This window comes from Garra rufa, chromosome 21 (genome assembly GCF_049309525.1).
Source record: "Garra rufa chromosome 21, GarRuf1.0, whole genome shotgun sequence".
In the NCBI taxonomy this organism is placed as follows: Eukaryota; Metazoa; Chordata; class Actinopteri; order Cypriniformes; family Cyprinidae; genus Garra; species Garra rufa.
Genome location: NC_133381.1, coordinates 4811135 through 4833480, shown reverse-complemented (window position 1 = coordinate 4833480; position 22346 = coordinate 4811135). Strand labels below are relative to the sequence as shown.

General features: G+C 31.6%; 1 protein-coding gene across 2 annotated transcripts in view; it reads left to right on the top strand.

Moving 5' to 3' along the window:
• The window catches only part of supt3h (SPT3 homolog, SAGA and STAGA complex component), a 157380-nt gene that overhangs the window by 88015 nt on the left and 47019 nt on the right, over positions 1 to 22346 (top strand). For both annotated transcript variants that reach the window (XM_073826480.1, XM_073826481.1), the window contains exon 3: positions 2186 to 2270. In XM_073826480.1, coding sequence (XP_073682581.1) covers positions 2186 to 2270 — 85 coding nt within the window. The remainder of the gene's footprint in view (positions 1 to 2185; positions 2271 to 22346) is intronic.

Genomic DNA, 22346 nt, shown 5'->3' with positions numbered 1-22346 from the left:
TGATTAGTGTCCCTGCCTGAGCTGAAGTGCTAAAAAAGTTGAATAAATTACACTTTTATTTAATTTTATTTTAACATTTAATTGCATTTAATTTAATAAAAACATTTTTTATTTTATTTTGGCTCTGTATTATCTCACTATTTACCTGGTCTGAGCTGAAGTGCTAAAAAAGTTTAATAAATTACACTTTTATTTAATTTTATTTTAAATTAATTTACATTTAATTTAATATATATATTTTTTAAATTACATTTTATTTATTTATTTTTTATTTTTTTGGCTCTGTGCTGTCTCACTATTTACCTGGTCTGAACTGAAATGCTAAAAAAGTGGAATAAATTCCACTATTTTATTATTTTTGTTTTATTTGACTTCATTTAAATTTTATTTTAATTATATTATTTTATTCTATTTCCAATTTAATTTAATTTAACTTAATTTTTTGTTTTATATTTTTATTAATTTATTAATTTATTTATTTTGCTTTGCGTTGTCTCACAATTGTCTTGGTCTGAGTTAAAATGCTAAAAAAGTGGAATAAATTACACTATTTTATTATTTTTATTTTATTTGACTTCATGTAATTTTTAATTCTATTTAATTTAATTCTATGTTTAAATTTCTATTTTATTATTTCATTTCATTTTTGTTTGTTTATTTATTTTTGGCTCTGTGTTGCCACACTTGTGTCCTGGTCTGAGCTAAAATGCTAAACAAGTGGAATTTTATTTTATTTTATTTTATTTTAATTTCTGATATTATTTTTCCCTGCATGGCCTTGGTTATTTCAGCCAAAAAAATTATGAGACAGAAGAAATTATTATTATTTTTTATTGTAGTTTAGATTATTTTATTTTATTTTGTTGTTGTTTTTTTTGTATTTAATTTATTACATTTTTATTTTGATAAATTTATGAAAACTTTTTTTTGAATAATGTAGGGTTTATTTTAAAGAGAAAAAATGTGCACAATAAGACAGTTACAAGTGAACTTTAATATTACTTTCTAATATTAATTTGTATATTATTTATTTATTATTATTATTATTATTTCATTTTTTATTTCATTTTTTTTTTTTGATGAATTAAAACTTTTTGTGTGTCAATTTTCAATAATATAGCATGCACTATTATTTTTATTTTATTTTACTTTATTTAAATTTTTAGCTGAGTTAAAATCCTTTCTAACTAAACGAGTGGAATGAATTACAACACTGGAGTAAATTATGTTTTTTCCTCTGGGAGGCGTTTGGATTAAAATGCATTTAGGTGAAAGAAATAGAAAAAAAGCAGGAGTGCAATAAAAGTTAATTGAAGACGGTTACGGTTGAGATCTCCAATAGCCAGACGCACGGAGCCAGAGTTTGAGCACTAGGTGATTCCATAAGTGTCTTTGAACCATATGAAGTAAATAAAAATGCAATTAAGCACCAGTTTGAGTATTTTCTTTGCTTTTTTGCCAAAGTTTAAAAATACTCATACTTAATGGATAGTAAGTATAATTGAACTCAGTGTAGTTTGAAGAGGTGGAATCAGCAAGCCATATATATAAAAGCCTCTTCCCAAAAACTCTGTTAGACATAACTTGTGTGGTTTTTCACCAGAATTATGTCACTTCCTGAAGAAAATGGCTTGTTTTTTTCCCTCTAATGAAATAAGTGTAAATCATTTGTCATGGTTCTTTGTGAAATGCAGTTTGTAGCCAGATTTGCCGGTCGATGAAGCCTCTTCCGTCGAAAGTGTTGAGCTCCTCGTGGAAGTTCCCATCTTCTCCTGTTTTAAAGGCGAGATTCTGTGGCCGTCCGGTGGTTTGCGCTACTATTGGATGAAACCGCTGTGTCGATATTAAGCGCGCTGCGATGTGGGAAGCTTTGGCAGCTGCAGTGTGGGAAAAACTGTGAATAAAGGCCTTCAGATTTTGTAAATAGCTCTCGCATTGGATACTCCAGCCATCTGTAATGAATGTCAGCTATTGCTGTGAATGGCTGATGCTTTTTATTAGCCAAGCAAGGGCTTGACTGTGTGTTAATTGCCGTTTTATGAACATTTGCTCAATGTGATGGCATTAACAGAGAATCCATTTTCGATTATTTGTCTAAACTAAAATAAGGGTTGTGGGATGAGCGGAGCGGTTGTGAAAGATGTCGGTCAGGAGCTTAAACACACTGCTTGTATTTGTCTTGTAGGTTTGCTCTCGGTGATGCTCGCAGACCGCTGCACGAGACCGCCGCCCTGGTGGAGGATATAGTGCACACCCAGCTCATCAACCTCGTAAGTCACAGAAAATTCTTGTACTTCTAATGTCAGAGAGATTTTTGGGATGACTCATGAGGAGTAGGTAAAAATATTGCTGATTAATATGCTTTATGGATTTGGGAATGTCAGCAAAAAAGTTGTTGAAGAGATGGAGAAAGTTTTTTTTTTTTTTTTTTTTTTTTGCTTTTTTTGTTTAAATTTAAAATTTTTATTTTAAATTTATGGAAAAAAAAATGTTTAGAATAATGTGGTGTGTGTGTGTGTGTGTGTGTGTATATATGTATTAATTAATTTGAATATTACTTTCATGTTATTCCACTATATTTTGTTTCATTTTTATTTTATAATGTATATTATTTAATTTTGTTGAATTTATGAAAACATTTATTTAAAAAAAAATGGTGCACAATAAGACAATTTTAAGGAGCTTTATTAATTTGTTATAATGCCTAATATTAATTTTCCCTGCTGTATGGCCTTGGTTTAAGGAATGGAGAAAGTTTTTATTTATTTATTTATTTATTTTAATTTGACATTTTATTTATTTATTTTTTATTTATTTTTTATTGAATTTTTGAAAATAGATATTTAAAAAAACTGTACACAATAAGAATTATAATATTAATAATTAATAAATACTAATATTAATTTTCCCTACTGCATGGCCTTAGTTTAGGGCACAGAGAAAATTAGGGCTGTCCCCGAATAGTCGAAGATTCGATGCATCGATATGCGGAGCCTGATTCGACCACCGATCTCACAGTCGAATCTTCGCGGGTGAAACGAGCATCACACCATTTTGGCAATATAGGGGTGCTCAATGTCTAATTGCACACAGAACTACTCGATTTTGTACGGATATATTAAGTTATATACAGCCTTAGATTATGATAATGCAGTAAAAACAAAAGTGAAAAGAAAGAAGCGTTCAATAAATATTTTTAACGTGTTTGTGAATAAATCCAACCACCCCTGTGACAGATTTAATTTTCACTTGCCCTGATCCATGATGAGATGAGGACGGCAGGGATTAGGCGGCGATCACACCGAACGCGTTTTTGCCATTGGAGGCTCCTCTTTTGAATGGTTTTCTGTTGGCAGTGAGCGTTCTGCGCTCTGTTAATGCGTCCCCGGCGCCTCGCGTTTTTGCAGGAGCGCTCTGAGCGCCTGAAGTTGAAAAAAAAAATCAACTCTGAGCGGAAAAACGCCCAACGTCATTCGCGTTCTTTCCCATTGTCCAATCTTTCGGGTCTTCGAAAGTTTACCGTCGTTTTTGAGTCCGGAGACTGCAAGAAATGGAGGAGAATCCTTTGGTGTCTATCGTGGGAAACCAGGAGCTGTATTATTTAGGGTTTCTGCTAATATGACAGTTTAATTAACAGCAAAAAAACTAGATTTTAGAGAGTTCACGCTATAATCCTTTGATTTGACTGACAGGACAGCTGTTTTGGTCGTTGCTTAGCAAAAAAGGCAGTGCTGTGCGCCTCGCGTAGAACTAAAAGACGCGTTCTGTGTTTATATTTAAACCTAAATAAGTTTGTCTGTCAGTTGGCAGGCAGTTTTGGTCGCTTTATTAAAAGTTGTTGCTGTGTGCAGTGTGTAAAATAAAATAAAAATTGTTTTACCCTCCTGCTGACTATAGTGTCGTGTCCCTCCTATCCCATTCACACACACACATAAGCCTAGATGATTCGACTATCGGTCGACTATAGAAAGATTCGAAAATTCTGATTCGACTATGAAAATTCTTAGTCGGGGACAGCCCTAGAGAAAATCTATTTAATTTTAAGCCTACAGAGAACGTTTTATTTTATTTTATTTTATTTTATTTTGTTTTATTTGTAAAAAAAAATATTGTAATAATATTTCATCAAAATTATTTATTATTTTTATTTTTTATTTTTATATTTTCAATTAATTTATAAATTGTTATTTTAAAGAAAAAAACGCAGAATACTATAAAAAAGTTACTTTTTTTAAAGAAATTTTATTTTTTTTATTTTGTTGTGTTTTGCATTTATGTTTTTATTTATTTATTTGACTTCCTTTTTTAATTCATTTTTTATTTTGACTGTTTAAGAGATTACATTTTTTTATGTAGTTATTTTATTTTAAATTTTTTAATTTTCAATTAATGTATAAGTTATGTTATTTTAAAGACTATAAAAAGTGACTTTTTTTAAGAAATTGAATTTATTTGGAGTTATACATATGAAGTTTATAGATGGGAATGTTAGCTTATGTCTACATGTGTTAGTGCCAATAATAATGATTAAGCAAGCACCTAATTGTCCTGTAGTGTTACCCAGAGCAGGTCATTTGGGGTCAAGCGTGTGCCGATAAGACTTTCAGGCATCTCTTTATTTTATTTGTAAAAAAAAAATATTGTAATAATATTTCATCAAAAAGCTAAAATAAAATTATTTTATTTTATTTTATAAATTTAGTTTTACTTGTATTTATTGAGACAGAAATAAAATTTGATGAGACAGAAGAAATTATTTTATTTAATTTTTTATTTTGTTGTTTATGTTTTTTATTGATTTATTTTACTTTCTTTTTTAATTAAATTTTTGTTGTGATGAATTAATAAAAACTTTTTTTTTTAATAATGTAGTGTTATTTCCAAGGGAAAATGTGAATATTACTTTCTGATATTAATTTTCCCTTCTGCATGGCCTTGGTTGTGTTAGCAAAAAATGTTGTTTTAAAGACAGAGAACATTTTATTATATTATTAATTATTTTTGTTTTATTTTTTATTTTGATGAAATTATAAAAAAAACAATGCAAGTGATTTTTAATGTTAGTGTCTAATTATTATTATTATTATTTTCCTGAGGCATAGTTTTGGCATTTGACTGATGGAAAAAGATTTTTTTTATTTATTTTTTTTTTATGTTATTTTTAAATTTTTAAATTAATGTATAAGTTGTTATTTTTAAAGACAAAAATGCACAGTAAGACTATTAAAGTGACGTTTTTTTTTTTTTTTTTTTTTTTTTTTAAGAAAACAAATTTATTTAAAGTTATACATATGGGCCTGGTTTCACAGACAGGGCTTAGGCTAAACCAGGATTAGGCCATAGTTCAATTAGGACAATTAAGTAATTTTTATAAACATGCTTAAAAAAAAAATACATTACTGATGTGCATCTTAAGACAAAACAAAGGCACTGATATATTTTAAGATCAAACAGTGCAATTTTATTTCAGTTGAAACAACTCAGACTTACATTTTAGTCTAGAACTAGGCTTAAGCCTCGTCTGTGAAACCGTGGGATGAAGGTTATAGCTGGGAATAATAGTTTATGGCTGCATGTAGTGCCAATAATAATGATTTAGCAAGCACTTAATTGTTGTGTAGCGTTACCCAGAGCAGGTCATTTGGGGTCAAGCGTGTGCCGATAAGACTTTCAGGCATCTAACATCACACCCTGGTTCACATGTACAGCTCGAGACATTTGCATCTGGAAAAGGGTTTTACTGCAATCTGTAATTAAGTATAAATAGCATGATCAGAGGCGGCCCAAACGGGAACACCACCTACTTCAAATGCTTCCTCGGCTTTTCCAGCCTTCTGAAATGGATCGCGTTGAGCGCGACCGCTGCAATTTGATACGAGAATTGCGCCGAGTTAAGTAAATAACTGCGCTCACAAACGCCAGTTGCTTTCACTGGAGGGATAAACAGCGTTCCTCCCCGGCTTACACCTTGTCATGCCGTTACCACAAGCAAAACACTGACTGTACCGGAGCAGAATTCCCCTGAACGGAGCCCAGCAAATATCACCGGGAAGCGGCCTGCGCTTTACTGGCAGGCTGACTGCAGATATAATTGCTTTTGCTCAGAGGGCGCCTCCAGTTTGGAAACTCGCTGGGAGAATTATCTCTCAGAGGTCACGTAGCAAACTCTTGACACGCTGCGGTGGATTTAACCTTTCACCCCTTAGCTGAAAAAAAGTTCTTAACATTCATTGTTTTAACCTTTACCCCGTCGGATCGGAGAGCTCTTAAATCAGGCGAGCCGGCGGTCTGCGTTGATTTTACACGCTGAGATTCAGTCTGGTATTTTTTTGTTTCTCCTTTTAGAGCCAAAGCCTCACGGTGGCTGAATCTGTCATATAGAAGCAGAATATGCATGCGAACTCAAGCCGAATCAAACTAAATATTTGCGTAGCGCTGGCTCGCTCTTGGCAACAAAAGATTTCAGACCCTGTTATTACCGGGACGTCAAAATCAAGCCGCTTCTCTTTGACATGGCTTTGGGGTCTCGCAGTTTGCGGAGCCACGTTGTATTGTGAAGTTCAATGAGGTCTGTTTAAAGTTCTGACACCCCTCATCTGTTCCTCTGCCCACGGAAGAAAGCAGCTGCTCTCAGAGGAAACGTCCCACCACCGGATGATCAAGATCTTGCTTTATACATTTATCTGCACGTCCTTATTTTGTAACACCTATAAATCCCATCCTCACAGCGTCCACTGCACATGATAAAAAAAAAAAAAGAATAGACAACGCTAGTGTATATATAATGCAATGTTGCATATATATGTGCATATATAAAATAATAGTAGTAGTAGGAATAATAATTGGATATAAATATTTTATTCATGCAATAATAAATGAATATTTTATAAATATGTGTTATTTCAGTATTTCAATATTATTTATATATTATTTATCTATCTAGGTGTGAATTAATACATATTTTAGAAATATTATATTATAAATAATACAAAATAATAATACAAAATATGAACAAAAAGAGGGTCCATTATCTACATTTAATCACTTATCTGTTCATTTATTGAAAATATTAATAAATGTTCATTTCCAACCCATAAATATTTTATAAATATAGTATTTATGTATTGTTATTTATGTTATTTATATATTATTTTATTTATATATTATACTATATAAATATTATTATTAATAATAATAATAATTATTATTATTATTATTATTATTATTATTATCTGTCTTTGTCTAAGTGAATATATAGATAGAAAAAAAAAATGTTGTACATATGATAAAATAAATTAATAAAAAATAATATTAGTAGTAATTATTGTATTAGTATTATTGTCTTTCTAAGTAAATATATTGATATAAAATAAAAATATTTTATACAAAAAATAAAATAAGCTAAAATAAACAATAGAATAGTAGTAATAGTAGTAGTAGTAGTAGTAGTAATTATTATTATTATTATTATTATTATTATTTTGTTTAATTCAGCTATAAAATAAATAAATATAAAATAAAATAAAATATATAAAATAATAAAATAAAAATATATAAAATAAATATGTTTTATATAAAATAATAAATATTTTATAAATATATTATATATTATTTGTATTAAGTATGTATATATTATGTAATATTTTTATTTATATATTATACTATATAAATTAAATAATATTTGTAATAATAAAAAAAGTGATGATAATATTAATAATAATAATAATTATTATTATAGTTATTATTATTATTAAAAATACTACTATTATTTGTCTGTAAATAAACAATAAAATAATAAATAATAATATAAAAACAAATCTATCTGTCTGTCTGTCTATGAAAAATATTATAAATTAAATTAATAATAAACAATATGAATATAAAAAATAAATACAAAATGGTCTATTATCTACATTTGGCTTACTTGTTTGTTTATTGAAAATATGTTCAGTTCCAACCTATTTAGATTCATTTTAAGCAAGAAATATAGTAAATAAACTACCAGAAGGTTGGGTCAAAACAACCCAATGTCCATATTTCACCCAGCACCTGGGTTCTTTTTAACCCAGCATTTTAATAAAATGTATTAAGACCTGATTACCTTGGGGCCCACATGGGATCAACATATGTTGGCTGTTACCTTTTACTAAAAAATGACTTTGACTTGTCAGATGATGCATGAGATCTCTATTCCAATCTTTCCTTTAGGTTAGTGTAAGTTTATAGCTACTGTATGAGGCTGGCAAATCACACTTTTGCACTCCAAATATTGTCATAATGGCTGAAGGTTCAACTGGTGTCTGTAGTATTTCTGAAAAGAAGGTAAATATTGATTTCCAAAGCATATCTTTATTTTCTGACACCGGCTCCAGGCAGATTTATGGACACAGATGCTTCTAAACAGATCTGTGAAAAGGCTATGCATATTATAAATCACGTTAATAAAATCTATCTTTTGTCATGTAAAACTAAAATAACTGATGTGGATATATAACATACATTGTATTGCATGTAATTTACAGCACATTTTCATTGTAATGAACTCAAGAAAGTATTGCGTGACGTTTCAGATGGCCAGCCGTCAAGCTTTGAAGGACGTCTCCATGCGTATCCACCTTTCAGCACCTTGTAATTTCCTCGATCTCCTTGTGTTTTTCTTCATTTGGCGATCCCAGAACGACACGGTCTGTTTGGCATTACGGCACTATTTTCGTGTTTGTTTTCGCAGGGCTATAAATAACCCGCTCGTCTCAGCAGTGAGCACTAAACAGGGCATGATGGTGATAACCTTTCATTAATTTCGGGTTTCCTCCCTCGTGGATTTATTATTGTTCGGAGAGGCCAGGTGTAGCGCCGCTCGGACTGTAATTGTGAGCGAGCTACTTAGCCGAAGACCACAGCGCTAATAAACCAAATTGCACAATAAATTCTTCCCAGATGGCCTGCAAAACATTTCACGCCGCACTGTCAGTGTGTGTGTGGTGTGTGTGACAGAAGACATGGATGAAGTTACATTTTTACACCTCACATACTCTTTCGGGTGTCTGTCACTTAGTGCCTCGTGATTTATGGTGTCTCTGGTCAGTTTGCAGTCTGAAAACTGTTAGAAACTCTATTGTTCATTGCTGTACTGTATGTGCATGCATTTTCATGCATTTAATTTATATGTAAGCATGCATTCCAAGTGTCTATATGTATGGGTTAATGATTCCAAGTGTCTATATATATAGGTATGCATGCACTTGGAATGCATGCAAATTGCTTTGGATAAAAGCATCTGCCAAATGCAGAATAATTTAAATATACTGTAATTCAAGTACATAAGAGTATGCATAAATCTTCCATGCATTGCAATGCATTCTAGCGGTAAAAAGACTGGTGTCTGTTACTTAGTGCCTTGTGATTTATGGTGTCTGGTCAGTTTGCAGTCTGAAAACAGTTAGCAACTCTATTGTTTATTGCTGTATGTGCATGCATTTTCATGCATTTACTGTGTATATATAAGAAATATGCATGCATTCCAAGTGTGTGTGTGTGTGTGTGTATATCCTGTAATTTAAGTAAGTTTGCACCAAAGTATTTATGCATTAGAGTATGCATAAATCATTATCTTCCATGCATTGCATTCTAGTGGGAAAATGATTGGTGTCTGTTACTTAGTGCCTTGTGATTTATGGTGTCTCTGGTCAGTTTGCAGTCTGAAAACAGTTAGAAACTCTGTTGTTTATTGCTGTATGTGCATACATGTAATGTATATATTGCTTATATATAAAGTAAATGCATGAAAATGCATGCACATACAGCAATAAATAATTAAATGCATGCATATTGCTTATATATACATTAAATGCATGAAAATGCATTTATTTATTTATTTATTGCTGTATGTGCATGGATTTTCATGCATTTAATGTGTATATATAAGCAATATGCATGCATTCCAAGTGTGTGTGTGTGTGTGTGTGTGTGTGTGTATATATATATATATATATATATATATATATATATGTGTGTATATGTATGTGTGACCCTGGACCACAAAACCAGTCATAAGGTTAAATTTTACAAAACTGTGATATATACATCATATGAAAGCTCAATAAATAAGCTTTCTATTGATGTATGGTTTGTTAGGATAGGACAATATTTGGCCGAGATACATCTATTTGAAAATCTGAAATCTAAGGGTGCAAAAAATCAAAATACTGAGAAAATCACCTTTAAATTGTCCAAATTAAGTTCTTAACAATGCATATTACTAATCAAAAATTACATTTGGATAGGTTTACAGTAGGAATTTTACAAAAAATCTTCATGGAACATGATCTTTACTTAATTCCTAATGATTTTTGTCATAAAAGAAAAATCAATAATTTTGACCCATACTATGTATTTTTGGCTATTGCTACAAATATACCCCAGAGACTTAAGACTACTTTTGTGGTCCAGGGTCACATATAGGTATGCATGCACTTGGAATGCATGCAGATTGCTTTGGATAAAAGCATCTGCCAAATGCATAATAATTTGAATATACTGAGTAATTAAAGTAAATTTGCACCAAAGTATTTATGCATTACAGCATGCATAAATCATCATCTTCCATGCATTTCATTCTAGCGGGAAAAAGGCTATTTCTCTTTAAAATCTGTGTTTCTCATTTTCTGGTTCATCTTAGGTTGTTTCTGGTAGCATAAAAATTGAAAATAATCAAATGCAATTAACTGTAATCATGTGTAAATACCTAAATGTCTGCTTTAAGAAAGGAGGATAAACTCATGTATCTTTTACTGATGATCTCATAGGTCATTTGTCTAAAAAAAAAAAAACTCCAAAAACAAAAAATATTTTTTTAATTTTTTGTTGAACTTTCCCTTTAAGTACAACAATTTTGCATGAAATCATGGATAAATCATCATCTGTGCAATGCATTTTAGTAAGAAAGAGATGTTTGTCCTAAATCTGTGGTTCTCAACTGGTTTGTTGTAGTATAAAAAAGCAATGCTAAATGAAAACAGTCAAATGCAACTAACAATATAGTCATGTTTAAATATTAGTTGCTCATTTTTTGCAATGAATTATTGGCCGACAAGAACTTAAAAGGATAGTTTAACCCCAAAAATGCTCCAAACCCCATTTACTCATCCTCATTTACTTCCAAACCTGTAAAACTTTCTTTCTTCTGTGAAACAGAAAAGGTCTTTTAAAAAATGTCTTTGTTTTTTGTGTGCATAATGAAATTCAAAGGGATTCAATGTTGTTTTGGAACCTACGTTCTTCCAGATTTCTTCTGTTGTGTTCTGCAGAAGAAAGTATGCCATACATTTTTGGTGAACTCTCCCTTCAAGTACAGTAATTTTTTAATGAAATCATGCATATATTATCATCTTCTGCAATGCATTTTACAATTTAATAATTTCTAAATATTATCTGCTTTTAGAAAGGAGAGGAAAACTCATTTCAAATGTGTGTAACTTTCTTTTTTCTGTTCTGTTTTTTTGTCCATTTAATTGAAGTCGATAGGGTCCAGTATTGTTTGGGAACCCAGTGTTCTTCAAAATATCTTTGTGGAGAAAATAGACATACAAGTTTGGAACAACATGAAGATTGATGACAATTTGATGACAAAAATGTTTTGCTGAACTGTCTCTCGAGTCAAAAAATGTTGCACCAAGTTGTTAGGCTTGAAATCACAAAATTCATCATCTGTGCTTTTTATTATATTATACTTGGTTTGTTGTAGGTTTGACCTAGTAGTATGAAAAAGCAATGCTAAATGAAAACAAATCAAATGCAACTTACAATATAGTCATGTTATCTGCTTTTAGAAAGGAGAGGAAAACTCTCACTTTAAGCCTGTATGACTTTCTTTTCTCTGTTGAACATAAAAGAAAATTGTGGTTTTTATCCCTACAATCAAAGCCAATGGGGTCCAAAGTTATTTGGGAACCCAGTGTTCTTCAAAATATCTTCTTTTGTCTCTTGCAGAAACTAGAAAGACATACAGGTTTGGAACGACATGAAAGGAAATAAATGATTCAACAGAAATGTGTTGGTGCACTTTCTCTTTAGGTCAAAAAATGTTGCACCAAATTATTTAAGCAAGAAATTACATATAAATTACATAAGAAAATATAGTGTTTTTTGTTCCTACAATTAAAATCAATTGGGTCCAAAGTTATTTGGGAACCCAGTGTTCTTCAAAATATATTTTTTTGTGTCTTGTAAAAACTAGAAAGACGTACAGGTTTGGAACCACATGAAACAGACTAAATGTCAATTCGATGACCAAAATGTTTTGGTGAACTGTCTCTTTAAGTAAAAAAAATTTAGCACCAAAGTATTTAAGCATGAAATCACACAGAAATCATCATCTGTATATTTTACTCCGGTTCGAATGAGACGTTTTTCTTCTAAACCAGTAATTCTTACCTGGTTTGTTTTGTCCTGGTAGTACTGTATGAAAAAGCAATCTTAAATGAAAACAATCAAATGCAACTAACAATATAATAATGTATAAATATTATCTGCTTTTAGAGAAGAGGAAAAAAAACTGTCATTTCAAGCTTTAATAAATTTCTTTTCTCTGTTAAACAAAAAATAAAACATGCTGTTTTTACAATCAAAGTCAATGGGGTCCAAAATTGTTCGGGAACCCAGTGTTTTTTAAAATATGTTTTTTTGTGTCTTGAAACTAGAAAGGCGTATAGGTTTGTAACGACATGAAGGAGAGTAAATGATGACAATTTTATGATCAAAATGTTTTGGTGAACTGTCTCTTTAAGTAAAAAAAATGTTGCACCAAAGTATTTAAGCATGAAATCACACAGAAATCATCATCGGTGCATTTTATTCTAGTAAAAAAAAAAAGAGACGTTTTTTTTCTAAACCAGTATTTCTTCCCTGGTTTGTTATAGGTTTGTCCTGGTAGTATGAAAAAGCAATGCTAAATGAAAACAATCAAATGCAGCTAACAGCATAATCATGTATAAATATTATATGCTTTTACAATCAAAGTCAATGGGGTCCAAAGTTGTTTGGGAACCCAGTGTTCTTTAAAAGATGTTTTTTTGTGTCTTGAAGGAACTAGAAATGGCGTATAGGTTTGTAACAACATGAAGAAGAGTAAATGATGACAATTTTATGACCAAAATGTTTTGGTGAACTGTCTCTTTAAGTAAAAAAATGTTGCACCGAAGTATTTAAGCATGAAATCGCACAGAAATCATCGTCTCTGCATTTTATTCTAGTAAGAAAGAGATGTTTGTCTTCTAATTCTGTGGTTCTCACCTGGTTTGTTATAGGTTTGTCCTGGTCATATGAAAAAGCAATGCTAAATTAAAACAATCAAATGCAACTAGCAACATAATAATGTATAAATATTATCTGCTTTTAGAGAAGAGGAGAAAACTCTCATTTCCAACCTTAATGACTTTCTTTTCTCTGTTGAACATAAAAGAAAACATGCTGTTTTTACAATCAAAGTCAATGGGGTCCAAAGTTGTTTGAGAACCCAGTGTACTTTAAAATATGTTCTTTTGTGTCTTGAAGAAGCTAGAAAGGCGTATAGGTTTGTAACGACATGAAGGAGAGTAAATGATGACAATTTTATCTCTTTAAGTAAAAAATATGTAGCACCAAAGTATTTAAACATGAAATCACACAGAAATCATCATCTGTATATTTTACTCCGGTAAGAATGAGACGTTTTTCTTCTAAAGCAGCAATTCTTCCCTGGTTTGTAATAGGTTTGTCCTGGTAGTATGAAAAAACAATGCTAAATGAAAACAATTAAATGCAACTAACAACATAATCATGTATAAATATTATCTGCTTTTAGGGAAGAAGAGAAAACTCTCATTTCAAACCTTATTGACTTTCTTTTCTCTGTTGAACATTTTACAATCAAAGTCAATGGGGTCCAAAGTTGTTTGGGAACCCAATGTTCTTTAAAATGTCTTCTTTTGTGTTTTGCAGAAGGTCCTTGTACTATGAAAAGGCAATGTTAAATGAAAATAATCAAATGCAACTCAGCATGTAATCATGTATAAATATAATCTACGTTTATAAGCAAAGAGCAAACTCATCTCGTATCTTTTAATTTTGTCAAGGCCGTATGATCAAACTCTCAAACAAAGTTTGCTTTTTCCAATCCATATGGGCTGGTGAGAACTTAAAACCATCAAAATGCAGTTTTGTATAAAAACAGTTTAGGTGCTTCTTCACAATTTTGGTCTAATCTGAAACCCGTGTCTTGAAGCAAAACCAGATGCTGACTAAACCAAAATCATCATCTGTAGCAGCTTGTGTTGGAGCAGAACGTGGACTTAGTGTCGGTGACTCAGCAGAATCCATTGGGTTGTTGTTGAGTCACAGTCTCACGCGTGTGTGATGGTTTTTGTGAACAGAGATGACGGCGACTGAGATCCCAGTCATTAAGTGAAAGCAGATCGCTCAGGGCTTCTCTAAAACACCTTGAGTGATTATACAGTGACAGACGCTCAGGTTTCAGTGTTTAATGTAGCATCTCTCCGTTGTGTGCCATTCAAGTAGATGTTTATAGGATCCTTACAGTGACCTCTAGTGCTCACCATCATACTGTAAGTCATCATACTGTTGTTTTACCTCTAAAACAGCTGCGCCATTCAGCTTCTGCATTTGTCTTTAAAATCTGACTGTGTTGTACTGTAAGTTTGGAGTGTAGCTTTTTGCAGTTTAGACCTGAAAATAAATTCCTAGCTTAAACTATCGTAAATGTCGAATGCGTTGGAGCTTTAAGATTTAAGTTTGGACTTAAGTCCCTGCTAAAGTGATTTTTGCAATGAATTATTGGTTGACAAGAACTCCGAAAATGAAAATTCAGCCGTCATTTACTCACCCTCATTTGCTTCCAAACCTGTAAGACTTTCTTTCTTCTGTGAATCAAAAAAAAAAATCTTTTGAAAAATGCCTTTGTTTTTTGTGTGCATAATGAAATTCAAAGGGATCCGATGTTGTTTGGGAACCCAACGTTCTTCCAAATTTCTTCTCTTTTGTTCGGCAGAAGAAAGAGTCGAGTACAATAATTTTGCATGAAATAATCCACAGATCATCATCATCTGCGCAATGCATTTTAGTATGAAAGAGATATTTGTTTCTAAATCAACCGGTGTGCTGTAGGTTTGTCCTGGTAGTATAAAATGCTAAATTAAAATAAATCCAACTAACAACATAATCATGTATAAATATTATCTGATTTTAAAAAGGAAGAGAAAATACTAATCAAACATGTGACTTTCTTTTCTCTTTTAAACATAAAAGAATTTTTTTTTTTTTTTTTTGTTCCTATAAAAAAGTCCAAAAAGCTATACTCCAAATTTTCAACAGTTATATTTTAAAAACAAATGCAGAACCTGAATGACTTAATTTTGGCACTGATTATTGCTAAAGTGAAATTATTCTGTACTGTTTTATAATTGTATATGATATATATTTTGCTAAACTCTTAAACTCCAAGAAAATTAAACCCATAAGTCCATAAATTTGGGCGCAGTACCAAGCCTTTCCAGTTGTTGCAATTAGTTTCCTATTTATTTCCAATGCATCATCATTTTTTACCGCAAACCATTCAAGTGTGACTTTTTTGAATCATGTCCATGCTTTTTTTGTGTTCACAAAGCAAGTGTGAAAATCTTAATCAAGTTTTGTACCATTCTGATGTAAGAAAATAAAAAATAAAATAAATAAATAAACAAACAAACAAACAAACATTTTTCGGTCAAAAATGACCAAACAACACCAGATGGTTAATTATATTTAAATTGAAAAAATTATTTAAAAAAAATTCAAAAATAAAAAAAATGAATTGAAATAATTTAAAAAACTAAAAAAAAAAAAAAAAAAAAAGCAAAACTTCTTTTTCTGAATCTGCAAAATTATCATCTTAATACTGTGTTATTACCTGAATGTTGAATGGTGTTTTTTTGTTTAGTGATAGTTGTTCATGAGTCCCTGTTTGTCCTGAACAGTTTGTCCTGAACTGCCTGCCGTTCTTCAGAAAAATCCTTCAGGTCCCACAAAATCTTTGATTTTCCACCATTTTTTGTGTATTTGAACCCTTTCCAACAATGAATGTATGATTTTGAGATCCATCTTTTCACACTGGGACTCATATGCAGCTATTACAGAAGGTTTAAACGCTCACTGATGCTCCAGATGGAAACATGATGCATTAAGAGCTGGGGGTGAAAACTTTTGAACAGAATGGAGATGTGTACATTTTTATTATTTTGCCTAAATATCATATTTTTTTATGTAGTACTGGCCTTTAGAGGCTACAGAAGATACTTACTTACGTATGTTTCCTAGAAGACAAAATAAATTACATTTAGCCTAATCTTCAAATTCAAAATGTTTTGAATTTGAATTGGCCTCTTAATGTTTCCTTCTGGAGCATCAGTGTGTGTTTGAACCTTCTGCATGTGAGTCCCTCAGTTGTCCTCAGTGTGAAAAGATGAAACTCAAATCATACAGTCATTGCTGGAAACGGTTCAAATACACAGAAATGCTGGAAAACTGGACTTTAACTGTTCAGGACAAGTAACTCATTAAAATTACTTAAAAATATAAAAAAATGCTGTGGATCATTCAGGTAACAACACAGTATTAAGAATCTCAGCCAATGGACTAAAGCACACACTGTTTTGGTAGTGACATGAAAAACTTTTTTTTTTTTTTTACTTCTTGTAATTACATAATTTTAAATTGAAATTTAAGGGGGTAAGAGTTTGGGACGACCACCTCCCAATTGAAAGTGCCCAATAAAAGATGATTTTATATATATATAGTAAAAGATCTTATTAAACGTCCACCTAAGATTTGAATACTTCTTTTTAAAAGTGTTTTTAGTTGTGGGACAACATTTTGCACCAATTCTGTAGAATGCTCCATTTATACTATTTAAAGTGACAAGAAGTTGATGGTGCTTTAAAATTCTGAATTAAACTTATCATGTTTACTTCAATTGGATTTCCAGCTAAAGGCTCTTTTCTTAAAGACAGATGATGTAGTTTTATTAGTTTAGGTGTTGTAATCTTCGTGGGAAATTGTTAACCCAGCATCAGCTTCCTCCAACTGGAATGACTAGTTGCAGAATAAGCGAGCATGCCTGTGAAAAGCCTTGACGTTTCTCCTGACATGTGAAACAGAGTTCACTCGGCGTTTTCCTGTTGCACCAGGTGCAGATGTTGGCAGGCCTTTATTCCCCAGGAGTTTCTCTGATTCCAGTCTTTCTATCAGTCTCCTGGGTCTTGTCTTTTGCAACGACAGCAATTTCGCTCTACGACCCTTTCAGTACGGACCACCGTTGTAAATTTGATTAGTGCATGTGAAAATTGCCCAGGTCTGTGCTCCTAATGAGTGTATTTATGAGTCCGGTGTACAAATCAGTTTAATGAGCAGTAGCCAGCTGGTGAAGTCAAGTTCAGAGATTTATTCTGGGCTCTCAGACGAGGGAAATATTATTCTCCTGATGTCCCTGTAGGTACTTCAGTGACGTTTTGACGTTCATGTGGGTAACACCTCATTTCGTACCTTTTCAACATATCTGTGCGACTCCACGTCCAGCTTATATTTCACCCCAAAAATGTATTCATTTATAAGGAGAAATTGAAGTTTTATGCATGTGCTATATATGTATTACTTCTTTGTCAATTATAATATGGTTTACTTGTAAAAAAGTCATTTCTGATTACTTTCAAGATTTAAAAAAATATTTTATAAAGTGAATTAATTATTTTTAATTAATTATCAGTATGTTTTACTTCAGATTTCTGATTAATTTCTGGTTAATTAATTAGCTGAATTAATTGTTTTTAATTAATTAAATTAAATTCACATTTTTGTATTTAAATATACAATAAATATACTATTTAATATATGTATTATCTTAGTACAATATCCTAGATTAATGTTTTTGAATAATATTATTGAATATTATAAAAAAATATTTAAATTAATTAATTATTTAATTAATTACCATAAAAACAATTTGTGAATTTTAGCCAAATAATTAAAATAGACTATTAATTATTCAGAAATCGGAAAAGTAAAGTATCAAAAACGTTGCAATATTCAGAATTTCGGGAGAAATCATTGCATAATTGAAAAAAAAAAAAATTCAATATCAACAATAGCATAAAAAATCTAAATTACCAAAACTTAAATTAAAAGTAAAATATAAAAATGACATAATTTATAAATTACAAACATTTCTGTTTACTGGTATAATATAATATAATATAATATAATATAATATAATATAATATAATATAATATAATATAATATAATATAATATAATATAATATATTGTTTTTATTGATTTCTTTGAAATCAGCATAAATATTTTTCTCTGTTTTTTATTTTTATTTTTTAGAGTTTTTATTATTGCAATACAACTTTTTAAAATGTTTTAAAAAGTTAATTATAAATAAATAATAATTGTAAAAGAAAAAAGAAAAAAATATTTAAAAATATAATTTAATATTTTAAATAATATAATTTATATTTTAAATAATATTAAGTAATAATAATAATAATAATAATAATAATAATAATAATAATAATAATTATTATTATTATTATTATTATTATTATTATTATTATTATCTGTTATATTAATTGTGTTAAGATATGACTTCTTTTTTTTTTACTTTTCTGATTTCTGCAAGAGGCTGATTCCCACTGGATTTATGTTTACTATAAAAAAAAAGTTTTTTTTTTTTTAAGAAAATAAAAATAAATAAAACTCACTCACTTTTTTATATTAATTGTATTCAGATGTTAATGAGATAATGGTAACAGTCAACCAGTCAGTTTTGTTCTCTTAAAAGTAAAATACATTTTTTTTTTATTAATTGTCATTGCTGTCTACAGCGCATCACCATCCACTTTAGCGAAACCTAGTTTGTTTTTAGGTAAAAAGCGGTCATGAGAGCTCCAGAATCTGGTCTTACTAGATCAGTGTGTTCTGCCAGAAATCCCTCAGCAGCTAAACTACCCAGACCTGTTTTTGTTTTCCTACTTCTGTTTGCCTAGTTACCATTTTTATTGCATTTTGTTGACACTGTTTGCTTTGCGGACTCTGCCGTCTGCCTCCATGATAGGTGGTCTGTGTTAATAAAGAGTCGGATATATTTAACCGCTCGCCATTCAGCGATCGGCTGGTTTTAATGTAAGAGACGTCCATTCATCCGCGCACGGTCTGGTTAGAAAACGTCTGCCAGAGCCAGACTCGACCCCGTCCCGAAGCCCAGACGCCTGCAGCTCGGACGAGGGAGCGCCGGCCGGATGTTTGGGGTTGAAATGGGTTGGGATGTGGAAGTACGGCTGCCATCTCCAGTCCAGGTGCTCACGCTGACATATGTCAGAAGCGTTCTGGTGCCCGAATCAATTAGCCTCTCTCGTGTCGAGCCGGGAGGACAAATTGGCAAAGTGTTTTGTTTAAATAAATGGCCTTGGTGGAGTTTTTCCAGGGGGAGCGAGGCTCGGAGGAATGTGTGGTCTCATCGTTCTTTGAAATAAGTCGTTGCAGCATCGTCCGTTGACAACACGTTTACTTATTCACACCGTCGCAAAACCCAACGCTGAGACCTCCCGGCTGTGGCCGGATTGTGTAATGTGGTATATTTATTGAGTTTCAGTCCATCACGATGTGGTTTGTATACACTACGTTCATGTTCTGCACGATGAAGCTTGTTTAATGTCATCCGGGACCATTTTGGACCAAAGAAGAGCACAAATTCTGAATCTTTAAGGATGGTTTACCTTTTGTCAAGTTGTTTTAAACCTGTATGTTGAACACAAAAGAAGATATTTGGAAAAATGTTGCCGGCAGCCATTGACTTCCATAGTATAGTTTTTTTCCATACTGTGGAAGTCAGTGACTACCGTTAAATGTTTGGTTGCTGACATTCTTCTTTTGAAACTCATACAGGTTTGTATGACAGTGTTTTAGTGCCACGTTAAAAAATTCAAAAAATCGAAGATTGCTAGATTAAAGTCGAAATATTATGAGAATAAATTCTAAATACTACAAGAATGAAGTCAAAATATTACGAGAATAAAGTAAAAATACTACGAGAATAAATTCTAAATACTACAAGAATGAAGTCAAAATAATACAAGAATAAAGTCAAAATACTACGAGAATAAAGTCAAATTTATTCTCATTTATTCTCGTAGTATTATGAATTTATTCTCATAGTATTTTGAAGTCAGTAAAGTCAAAATATTACGAGAATAAAGTCAAAATACTACGAGAATAAAGTCGAAATACTACAGGCATAAAGTCAAAATATTATGAGAATAAAGTCAAAATACTACAAGAATAAAGTCAAAATATCACGAGAATAAAGTCGAAATACAATGAGAATAAAGTCGAAATATCATGAGAATAAAGTCGAAATATCATGAGAATAAAGTCGAAATATCATGAGAATAAAGTCGAAATATTATGAGAATAAGTCGAAATATCATGAGAATAAAGTCGAAATATCACGAGAATAAAGTCGAAATATCATGAGAATAAAGTCGAAATATCATGAGAATAAAGTCGAAATACTATGAGAATAAAGTCGAAATATCATGAGAATAAAGTCGAAATATCACGAGAATAAAGTCGAAATATTATGAGAATAAAGTCGAAATATCATGAGAATAAAGTCGAAATATCATGAGAATAAAGTCGAAATATCACGAGAATAAAGTCGAAATATCATGAGAATAAAGTCGAAATATCATGAGAATAAAGTCGAAATATCACGAGAATAAAGTCGAAATATCACGAGAATAAAGTCGAAATATCACGAGAATAAAGTCGAAATATCACGAGAATAAAGTCGAAATATCACGAGAATAAAGTCGAAATATCACGAGAATAAAGTCGAAATATCACGAGAATAAAGTCGAAATATCACGAGAATAAAGTCGAAATATCACGAGAATAAAGTCGAAATATCACGAGAATAAAGTCGAAATATCACGAGAATAAAGTCGAAATATCACGAGAATAAAGTCGAAATATCACGAGAATAAAGTCGAAATATCACGAGAATAAAGTCGAAATATCACGAGAATAAAGTCGAAATATCACGAGAATAAAGTCGAAATATCATGAGATTAAAGTCGAAATATCATGAGAATAAAGTCGAAATATCATGAGAATAAAGTCAAAATGCTACGAGAATAAATTAAAAATACTACAAGAATAAAGTCAAAATATTACGAGTAATATATTCTCGTAATTTCGACTTTATTCTTGAAATATTTAGACTTCTCGTAATTTTGTAGCCTGGGTGTCCCCATGCTGCCTTCCGCGCAGCGCGATTTTATTCACGCTGGAAGGTAGCATGGAAACCATGGACCAAATTTTCACCTCAGATAGGGAACCAATCACAGAACGGGGAGGGAGCAGCAAGACGATGACGCCTTCTATGCGTCGCGACTCACCGAAGCAGTTTGTTTATAACTATGGATCCAGCATGGCAGCAAGTTATCATTCGATGCAGCCGTTCACATGTCGCGCCTAAAAACGCGCGGAAAACGCTAGGCGCGTCGCTTTCTCCTTTCCAAACCGCTCTGTAGCTTGCGCATGGAAAACGTGAGCGCGTCGCAACCGCGCCGCTTCCATTATGCGCGCGCATACCGCGCGTCTACATGTGAAATAACGAACTTTAGCGCGCAAAAGACGCGACATGTGAACGGCCCCTTAGATAGTGTTCCAAGTAGTTTAGAACGCAAGTTTATTTTGAAAAAAGAGCAACTTTTGGCGTTAAACCTTCGCTCTGTATACGTCATCCGGTATGATTGAAACGATTGGCTATGAGCTACGTACAGGCGCATTTGATAGACATTCGTAGCGCCCAATAAACGGCTCTGGGCATTCGTAAACCACGCCTCAAATACGAGAAAATGAACATGTGGTTCCCAGACCACGAATCATGACGAAGTCATAACGTGGTCTGGCGTTAGCCAGGCTAGTATTTTTGACTTTACTCTCGTAATTTTAACTTCATTCTCGTAATTTCTACTTAATTCTCGAAATAGTTCAACTTTATTTTCATGGTGTTTCGGCATTACTCTCAAAATATTTAGACTTTATTCTCGAAATAATACATCTTTATTCTCGCAATTTCGACTATTACGACTATTACGACTTTATTCTCATAGTATTTTGACTTTATTCTCGTAATATTTCAACTTTATTCTCAAAATATTTCGACTTTATTCTCATAGTATTTCAACTTTATTCTCGAAATATTACGCCTTAAATCTTGCAATCTTAGATTTTTTGACTTTTCTTTTTTAA